The sequence below is a fragment of the Grampus griseus genome (assembly GCF_964374135.1).
Source record: "Grampus griseus genome assembly, chromosome: 2".
In the NCBI taxonomy this organism is placed as follows: Eukaryota; Metazoa; Chordata; class Mammalia; order Artiodactyla; family Delphinidae; genus Grampus; species Grampus griseus.
In genome coordinates, this window is record NC_139018.1 from 31,413,352 (window position 1) to 31,423,271 (window position 9,920).

At 53.0% G+C, this 9,920-nt stretch overlaps 1 protein-coding gene across 3 annotated transcripts in view; it reads left to right on the top strand.

The window, feature by feature from the left end:
• MAP3K9 (mitogen-activated protein kinase kinase kinase 9) overlaps window positions 1-9,654 on the top strand; it is a gene marked incomplete at both ends in the record, with an annotated part of 69,553 nt that extends 59,899 nt beyond the window's left edge. Inside the window, 6 exons of one of the 3 annotated variants that reach the window (XM_082647541.1) lie at window positions 607-729; window positions 2,005-2,158; window positions 4,413-4,481; window positions 5,922-6,034; window positions 7,187-8,056; window positions 9,170-9,654. In XM_082647541.1, the coding sequence (XP_082503667.1) occupies window positions 607-729; window positions 2,005-2,158; window positions 4,413-4,481; window positions 5,922-6,034; window positions 7,187-8,056; window positions 9,170-9,654 (1,814 nt within the window). The remainder of the gene's footprint in view (window positions 1-606; window positions 730-2,004; window positions 2,159-4,412; window positions 4,482-5,921; window positions 6,035-7,186; window positions 8,057-9,169) is intronic. The other 2 variants (XM_082647542.1, XM_082647543.1) reach the window with 2 other exon arrangements.
• Between the last annotated feature and the right edge of the window lie 266 nt (window positions 9,655-9,920).

Below are 9,920 nucleotides of genomic sequence, written 5' to 3' on the forward strand. Positions count from 1 at the left end.
ATCGAGGAGCATCAGTCTCCCTGCTTTGGTCCCTGAGAAAAGGAGGCGTGTACGGATAGACTGTATGAGATGGAGAATTTTAAGTTAGATTTCCTAGAATAATCGACAAGGTCTCATGATATTTTTAAAAACTATTCTAAGCACGTACTTGCTACACCTATATACATTATATGGACATAGGTACATTATATAGACGGCTTTATGGAAACGATATGATGAAGTTCACTTGGGTAATGAAGTTTCCTTCTCTTCATACGTCCATCTTGCCATGTCCCTATGGGAAAAAGAAATGATTCTGAAAGAGAACATTTCCCAGGTGAAAAGGAGCTTCTCAGGAAATAGGGCCTGTCCCTCAAGTCTGCCAGGAAGTGTCAGTTCTCTCATAGGAATTTTTTTTTAACTGAGGTATAGTTGTTGTACAATATTACACAAGTTTCAGGTGTACAACATAGTGACTCACAATTTTTAAAGGTTATACTCCATTTAGAGTTATTATAAAATATTGGCTCTATTCCCTGTGTTGCAGTATATATCCTTGTAGCTCATAGGAATTTGAGAATGGGAAAATCCTAATGTACACGCATCTGTTTGTCTTTCCCCAAGCAGATTTCCAGCACAAGTTCACGGTACAGGCCTCGCCCACCATGGATAAAAGGAAGAGTCTCATCAACAGCCGCTCTAGCCCTCCTGCGAGCCCCACCATCATCCCTCGCCTGCGAGCCATCCAGTGTGAGGCTGTTTCCCAAATTAGTTGGGGCCAGAACACACCAGGGGCACCTGTCCCCTGCTCTGTCCAGCCACCAGCTGGTCCAGGCTGGCTCCGTCCATAACTCTGCCACCTCTCCTCCACAATATGTATATACACGCACATGTGTACGCAGACCCTTACCCCCCGCCTCGTCTCTCCATGACCTTGACCCTTTCACTCTTAGTGAGACACCAGCGAAGGGGTTTGTGGGTACCAGCGGGCTCTTTAGTGGATTACAAAGCAATCTGGGATGCGATGAAGGTACCCTGGCCTGGGGACCTTGTGCCCTCGCTGCCACGTTTGGGGCATCATGGTTTTTCTTTTCCATGCTTCCCAGGAAAGGGCTTTGTCAAAGTGTAGGTTCCAAGGTAAACTTGCCAGCTACTTTGTGATAGGCCGAATCCGAACCAATTTTATTTTATGACGGTGTTTATTAAAAAGAACTTATACAGACACACATATATGCATATATGTAAAGTGTGTTGTATGCCCTAATTTAAAGAGAGAGAGATTTCATCAAACCCCCCCAAGACCTGGATTTCTGGCTTTCCTTGAAAAATCAAATCAAACCAGTGGATTCTTTTTTCCCGTACGCGCTGTATTTTGCCTCAGTCCCCTCAACTCCCTGTTTTCTGGGACCTGGGTCACTCCGTCCATTTATGATATAAGGCCAGTCTCTGAAGCATTTGGCTTTCAACCCTTGCTCTAAGGCATCAGGGTCAGAAGAAGGCACCTCCTCTCCTATCTGTTACATTTCTCCAGGCCTGTTCCTTCCCCCTCTCCTACCCCTGACTTCCTTCTCCACAGTGTTGAATTCCTCACTTTCTTCCTTTCCAGCACTTTCTTACCAAAATGTCTTCACTTCTGCATCTTCCTTACCCCTTATCTCTCACCTACTTCCTCACCCGCCACCTCGCCGCCCCCCCGCCCAAGCCAGTCCCCAGCAACAAAACATGTTCCCGAAGTCAGGTCTGCTTGGAGCTCTGGTGACTGGCCGGCCTGAGTGCCCACTTTATGCTGGACTCGGGAGAATCTGGGAGGTTTTCTCACGTTTGGTACTTGGAAAGCACTGAGTGAGTGCTGGCTGGGAACTCCTTTACTTACCTGGCAGGCTCCACTCGGGCACAAAGTTTTTGACAAGGTCTGACTATCCCCCGCAGCTCCAATTATGTGAGTGTGCGTGTCCGGTCGGGGAGAGGCTAGTTTGGGGGGACCTCTCTGCTTTCCAGCTCCCATTCGACCTTTGTTATTCACAGTGACACCAGGCGAAAGCAGCAAAACCTGGGGACGGAGCTGTGTCGTCCCCAAGGAGGAGGGGGAAGAGGAGGAGAAGAGGGCCCCCAAGAAGAAGGGACGGACGTGGGGGCCGGGCACACTTGGTCAGAAGGAGTTTGCCTCAGGAGACGAAGGGTAAGAGCCAGAGGATGGGAAATCCTTTAAAACTATGATGTGGAATACCTTTTTCTCTGTTGCGTGTTTCGCCGCGTTCAGAGAAATGACAAGCTTCTTGATCTTGACAATAGGGTTTTCCAATCTCCTTGTTCCCTGGAAGCCCCTAGGACAGGAGTTGGCATACTTTTTCCATAAAGGGCCGGATAGTAAGTATTTTAGGCTTTGTGGGCCACGTGGTCTCTGTAGTAACTGCTCAGCCCCACTGTGGTAGTACAGAAGCAGCCACGGACCATGGACAATATGTAAATGAACGAGCATGGCTGTGTTCCAGTAAAACTGTACAAAAACAAGGGATGGGCAGGATTTAGCCCATGAGTTACAGTTGGCCCAGCCCTGGAGGCCTCCTGTTCAGAGGAGCAAGTAGCCCAAGCATTCACTGCGTGTGAGGAGTTCAGCCTGAGTGTTCTGTTTACACCTGGCTCTTCCCCTTAAAACCTCTGCCCAGAGGAGAGAGGAGGAGGGACAGAGGTGACACGCCCCTTGCGTGGAGGCTCATCCTAGAGCAGGGGCAGGCAGAATAACCCAGCCCTGGAGGTGCAGGTGGAGGTGCCTCCGGGGCCACTGGTACTTCCTTATGACCCCACCCACCAGCCACGCCTACCATGTATGAGTGGCCCCTCTAGGCAAAGCACATGGCACGCCCTGGTGCCTTGGATGTGCTTGTGTTCTCACTGTGGTCCTAGTGCTTCACAGACCAGTTGCTTGTAGTGCAGTCGTGAAGAGCATGGCTGCTGAGCCCAGGCTGCCGGGGTGTGAATCCCGGCTCCTCCATGCCCAGCTGTGGGACCTTATGTTTTCTCATCTATCAAATGGGGATTCTCTCCATACCCATCTCATGGAGTTGATCATGAATAAGCTCATATTTGGGAAGTCCCTAGAAGATGGGGTGGCTCGTAGTAAGCATATGTAAATACTTGCTCTCATGATTCGTCCGTGCTTCTCATGCAGTTCTCCTTCATACTCGAAGAACGCATGTCATGGGATATACTTCTTATTCTTGTGTTAGAATCTAGAGCCCTATTTCTTGACTTTTCCAAGTGGGAGGATAAGCAGTAGCCCCCTTCATCCTTTTTAGTGGCTTTTCAAAGAGCTTCTAAGGTTGACTGTTAGACTTAGAGGTGCCCTGAACCTGTAACGAGCCTGGGTATTTCTCTGAATACTACGATTTCATGTCCAAAATCTACTTCCCCATGTCAGATCTGTGCCGAAGGTGAAAATAACAGGTTGGTTCGTGAAGTTGAAGCCAGGCTTTGGAAATCACTAGCTACCTTAGAACAGAATATTTAGATATGTAGGGCAGACTGCCTCAGCTGTATAAGAATTCAGTGATTGAGTCCTCTGGGGATTGCAGGTTGCTCTGCTCTACTAAGTTCTGTAGGTACAAGCACTCCTCAGTTTGTCCTTTGAGCCTTGGCTGGAAGTAGGGTTGAGCCGGGCCTGAGGAACTCCGTCACCCTGAGTCCCTTGGTGTTTCTGACACTAGTGTGTTTCCAGATAGACTTTACCAGGCTGGCTATGGATGCCAATAGTTTCTCTGGTTCTGCTTCATTTAAAGGTATTTTTTGTCTTGCTAGTAAATTAACTGCATTTCACATCACACAAAACATTAACTTCAGAATTTTCTTACATTACATTAACTTACATAGATCTGCCCTCAAAACTTTTGAAGCAGTTCAAAATATGTGACTTAATTTTTCATGATTCTCAGTTCCTATTGAAGAAATAAGGAAAATCCACCCAGTCTCAAGAAAAGACCTCTTCCATGTCAGAGAATGTTGAGAGCCTCTATAGGATACTATTTCTAATGTTAGTCCCTGTTGACTAAAGAAAATATGTAATGACAAAAAGCTGTATTGAATTCAGTAACGTTAAGTGAATTTGCATCTCCATCCTTGAAAACAATAGTACATATCTGTAGGAAACGTATGCACTGTCTGTAGACAGCGGGGATCTGAGGATTCACAAGCCCCCTGTAATTAAGCTGTGGCTGCCCAGCGATGTTTGTCCCACAGATTGGGAGGTCCTGGGCCCGTGGTAGTTCCGGCCTGGTCATCTTGTTAAGATTCCTTCATGGTGTGGGGCTTTGCTGACCAGACAAGGGGAGGGCAGCTGGCGACATGGCTGGGGCCCAGCCTTGAGGGTTCTCACGTGGGAGAGGCTGAGCTGCATGTACCCACTGTTGCCTGCTACTGATTCTCTTTATTCATTGAAGATCCCCTCAGAGACGTGAGAAAGCTAATGGTTTAAGTACCCCATCAGAATCTCCACATTTCCACTTGGGGTGAGTCTAATCTTCACCCTCTCATCACATGTACTGGTAATAACCCTCCCTCCATTTCCTTCTCCTCACAGCGCACCCCGCAGAATCAAGCCTCATTATTGCCAGGGCCATGCTGACTTCCTTTTTTTTTTTTTGGAAGCGGTACCATCGTGCACCTTGGGAAAATTCCTGTGTTGGTCTGACTTGACGTTTCCTTTGCTCCCCTGACCACTCCTGTTGGGATTCTCCCAGCATCCTTAGTTATAGGGAGACAGTCCATGGCTGTTTATCCTTTGGTCGTCAGCACTGGCTTTGACTCTGCTGATCTGGATTCCTTGGACCCAGAGCTGGAGGTGATGTTATAAGACTTCCAGTGAGAAGTCTCAGGCTGTGGGTTGGGCAGCACGCTTCTCTCTGGCTGTGTATTTTGGTTGAAACCACTGGTGGCTGGGAGGTACTTTAATTCAGTGGTATTTCTGATAGCACTTGAAGCAGAGGTCTGCAGTCAGGGAAAAAGGTGGTCCTTCTCCCTCCCTCAAGATGGGCTGGGAAGAGTGGGTTTTAGTTGAATGGCTCTCTCTAGCCCTAAAATGAGAGCCACCCTGGTTATATACTGGTATCTCCAGGGCAGTCATAGCCCACAGATTCCTCAGTCTTCCTTCTTTACTGTCCTTTAGGGGAAAGACCAGTGCTTCTGGGCCTTTGATGCCCCTATCCTATAAGAGAGTTGGCGGGGTACCCAGTCAGTGACCTTGGAGTTACTGGCTTGCCACTGTGAGCTGATTACAGGGTTTTGAAAGCAAGCGCCTGTCATTTTCCTCTCCATTCCCAGACAAACCGAGGGTTCGAGTCCAGCCTTATGTACTGCCCACATAGGTCTGTCCCAAAGTGCACTGGGTTGGTGCAGCCTTGTTGGTTGATTTTTGTTTTTGAAACATGGATGGCTTTGAAAGTTGCCTGAGCATGCCATAAGCTTGGAAGGAGAAATTGAGAAAGGGTGTGAGTGGAGTGGCCTGGCCTGGCCCATCTCTGCTAGCTCATTGCCCGGTGCTTGCCTTGCATTGCAGATCTCAGCACTGCAGTTTTTCTAATGTCACCAGTGTGTTATAGTCAGCGCCTGCGGAGTGATTGCCTCTCCCTTAAGTTGGGCTTCGGCAAGACCCTGGCCAGTGCCCGGCAGTCCTTATTCTCGCTGTCCTCTTGCCAGCCTGCCCAGCAGGTCTTCCCGCAGCTCCATAGCCGCATGTGAGGGGTGGGTTATGTCTCTGCTTTTCATTCCCTAGAGCATGTGCACTTTTGCTAATGAAGCGGGTGGGCTCAGTAAGGCTTGTTGCCTATACCCCGAGGCTCTTGGGCTTTGCTGTAATCAAGCAGACAGGGAGAGGCATTTCCATAGGCCCAGGGAGCTGAGGGTAAAGGAAGTAACCAGTTCTCACAGTTTCCTCACTTCCTCTCATTCAGCCTCAAGTCCCTGGTAGATGGATACAAACAGTGGTCGTCCAGTGCCCCCAACCTGGGGAAGGGGCCGAGGAATAGTCCAGCCCTGCCAGGGTTCACCAGCCTTATGGAGATGGGTAAGTACTGCCTTTGTCTTGACTCTCCTCCTGTTCCCTCAGGGAATTCTTGGCCAAGCTTCTCGGAATCTTTAAGGACCCCTAGTACTGCTTCATGGGGGTGTTTCCTCTTTTCCTCAACTCCTGGTCCCCCCCACCCTCCACCCCGCTTGTTCCTTCTCCGTTTGCTCTACTCTCATTCCATTGAGTCTTCTCAAATCACTACTGCTGCCATGGAACCTGCCTTTGGCCTCCTATCCCAAGGGGCCAGTTATAGTCTTCTTAGGGCAGTGAAGAAGGGGGAGGCCTAGAATCAGGCAGTTTCCTTTCCTGGGTCTATTTCTGTGTATTTTAATGTGGGGAGTCCACAGAATGGGAGATGGTGATAGAAGACACCTCAGTGTTCCTCCAAGGAAGCTTTTCCAGTGTTGCCCTGTGATTACTGAATGGGTAAGGCCTTCTCCAGGCTCTCTCAGAAAGTACTCTTCTCTCTAGAATTCCAAGATCATAATAAGTCAGTCCACAGAGTAGATGGGCCTTCACCCACGCAGGGGGTTCTAATCCTTTGCAGGAGACTAGTCTTTTTCTTTTTTAAAAATTTTGGTTGCACCAGCTCTTAGTTGCGGCAGGCGTGCTCCTTAGTTGCAGCTTGCCGGCTCCTTAGTTGTGGCCGGTGGGCTCCTTAGTTGTGGCTCGTGGACTCTTTAGTTGGGGCATGCGAACTCTCAGTTGCAGCATGCGTGTGGGATCTAGTTCCCTGACTAGGGATCGAACCTGGGTCCCCTGCCTTGGGAGTGCGGAGTCGTAACCACTGGGCCACCAGGGACGTCCTGCAGGACGCTAGTCTTAAGACAGGTCTGTAGGCCATTATTCTAAAAATCCAAGGTCCCTTCCAGTTTCAAGTTGTAAAATAATTAGGGATCTGTCTGTTCTAGGAAACTCATACCGCACTTCTTGTGTTGAGGGTCCCCACGACAGAAGGAGCAAATTAGCAGATCGTCTTTTCTGCACATAGGAAAACAGGCTGTGGAGTGGAGAGTGATTTCCCCACATTGGTCACAGTTGAGTGTGGAGGCATGAAGCCCTGTTGGTTCTTTGTCCTGCACCTCAGACTGTTCAACGTCTGCATCCCTGGCACTAGGCCAGGGGCCTGGGGTCGGGGAGAAGGACCAGGTTCTTACTCTTGCCGCTTCGTTCCCATTTTCTGTTCCCCCTCCACTCCTCTCATCTTCGCAGAGGACGAGGACAGCGAAGGTCCACGGAGTGGGGAGAGTCGTCCACAGCCGTCACCCAACCAGTCCTACCTCTGTATCCCATTCCCTCGTGGAGAGGATGGGGACGGCCCCCCCGGCGACGGCGTCCACGAGGAGCCCACCCCAGTCAACTCGGCCACCAGTACCCCCCAGCTGACGCCAACCAACAGCCTCAAGCGGGGCGGCCCCCACCACCGCCGCTGTGAGGTGGCTCTGCTCGGCTGTGGGGCCGTCCTGGCAGCCACGGGCCTCGGCTGTGACCTGCTGGAAGCTGGCAAGTGCCAGCTGCTCCCCCCGGAGGAGCCCGAGCCGCCAGCCCGGGAGGAGAAGAAGAGGCGCGAGGGCCTTTTCCAGAGAGCCAGCCGTCCCCGTCGGAGCACCAGCCCCCCATCCCGGAAGCTCTTCAAGAAGGAGGAGCCCGTGCTGTTGCTGGGAGACCCCTCTGCCTCCCTCACACTGCTCTCGCTCTCCTCCATCTCCGAGTGCAACTCCACGCGCTCCCTGCTGCGTTCCGACAGTGATGAGATTGTGGTGTACGAGATGCCCGTCAGCCCCGGGGAGGCCCCACCCCTGAGCCCCTGCACCCGCAATCCCCTGGTCAATGTCCGAGTGGAGCGCTTCAAGCGAGACCCGAGGCAGTCCCTGACCCCCACCCACGTCACCCTCACGGCCCCCCGCGCCGAGCCCAGCGCTCACCGGCGGACTCCTTCCGATGGGGCCCTCAAGCCGGCGGCCCCTCGAGCCAGCAGGAGCCCCTCCAGCAACGGGCTGAGCCCCAGCCCTGGAGCAGGTGAGGCCTGCCCGCCCCCTCCTTCCTCTTGCCCGCCTTCGTGCTTCCCCCAGGAGTGGAGATATCGGGGTCAGCTCCGTTTCTCCTCTGGCTCAGCCAGTCGAGACAGGCCGCTCTGGGCCGCGGGAGGTGGCCGACTTCTCTCCGTCCTGTGCCTCAGGGGGTCTTCCCTGAGGAGGGAGAGCAGACAGGCAGGCTCTGGGAAGAATCCCATCAGGACTGCGGTGGGATGCTCAGGCCCTGGGTCTGGGAGCGTGCGGCGCGGTGCTTTCAGGACAAGGGCAGGAGTCCAGCTCTGTTCCCTGCAGAGGAGGCTGCAGTTACCGAGAGCAATCCTGCCCTGCACGCAGGAGGGTATTTTCGGCCACGCAGCTGGGCTCTTGTCTCTCGTTACAGTGTGAGTCCAGACACTCTCAGAAGGCGAGCTTCCGCCCGGGCATCACGCCCTCCATCACTCATCCCTTAGTCACTCATCCCATCGCTCAGACGCGGAGATGTGTCCAGGTGAACCGCTGTGCCGGTGCACGCGCTCGCCTTCTCCGTCTGACGTCCAGCACACCCTGACGTGCACTGTCACTCTGGGCCTTCCCCACTCTGTCCCTTGCGCCCTAGAAGACCGCAGTCTGACCTAGAAACCACCTCGGATCCCGTAGGAGAAGAGAACATGGCAATACCCTCTCAGTGAGATTTGAGTGTGAACGACAGTAGTACTGGACCATTCAGCTTGCCCTTCCCCTGCTTAGATTTTTTGGTTACAATCAGATAGGTGGCCTCTTTGGGAAAAGAGACCCCTAGGTTACTCGTCTTTAGGTTTCTGACACCTAGCTTTGTTCTTGTCACACGTTTATTAAATGGATGAACTGCGAATGAACAGACATTTCCTCAAGTTTCACGACAGATACGAGCCCCGTGTGTCCCATTATTATCAGATCACAGGGACCGTGGCCTTGTAGTTCACTATTACATCCCCGGTGCCTGCCAGCACACTGCATGAAAAATAGTAGGCGCTCGCAATTCACGTTACCCCGAGCGGACAGGGACGCGGCGAGGTGGGGAGGAAGCAGCGTGTGTGGCGCCGTGATCGAACGCCTCTCCCTTTGTCTCTTTGACCAGGAATGTTGAAAACCCCCAGCCCCAGCCGAGACCCAGGGGAATTCCCCCGTCTCCCTGACCCCAATGTGGTCTTTCCCCCGACCCCAAGGCGCTGGAACACACAGCAGGACTCTGCCTTGGAGAGACCCAAGACCCTGGAGTTTCTGCCTCGGCCGCGTCCTTCTGCCAACCGGCAGCGACTGGACCCTTGGTGGTTCGTGTCTCCCAGCCACGCCCGCAGCGCCTCCCCAGCCAACAGTTCCAGCACGGAGACGCCCAGCAACCTGGACTCCTGCTTGGCAAGCAGCAGCAGCACCGTGGAGGAGCGGCCTGGGCTGCCAGCCCTGCCCCCCTTCCAGGCGGGGCCGCTGCCGCCCGCCGAGCGGACGCTTCTGGACCTGGACGCGGAGGGCCAGAGTCAGGACGGCACCGTGCCGCTGTGCAGAGCCGCACTGAACACACACAGGCCTGCCCCTTACGAGATCCAGCAAGAGTTCTGGTCTTAGCGCGAAAAGGGTTGGGGGCGGGCAAGGGGGAAGCAGGAGATGGGGGGAGCCGGCTGGCGCAGCCCTGTCTCAGAATTGGACCCCCTGAGCTCCCGCCCTCCTTCTTGCACTGATAATGCACTTTGAAGATGGAAGGGATGGAAGCAGGGCCCCTTGAGAGGGCTTCGTGCCCTGCAGGGCCCTTCTCCCCAGGTCCACTGGAAGGGCCGTGGCTGTGTAGGGCAGGGAGGGGTGCGTGCATGTCCTCCACCCTCCACAGTCTTCCT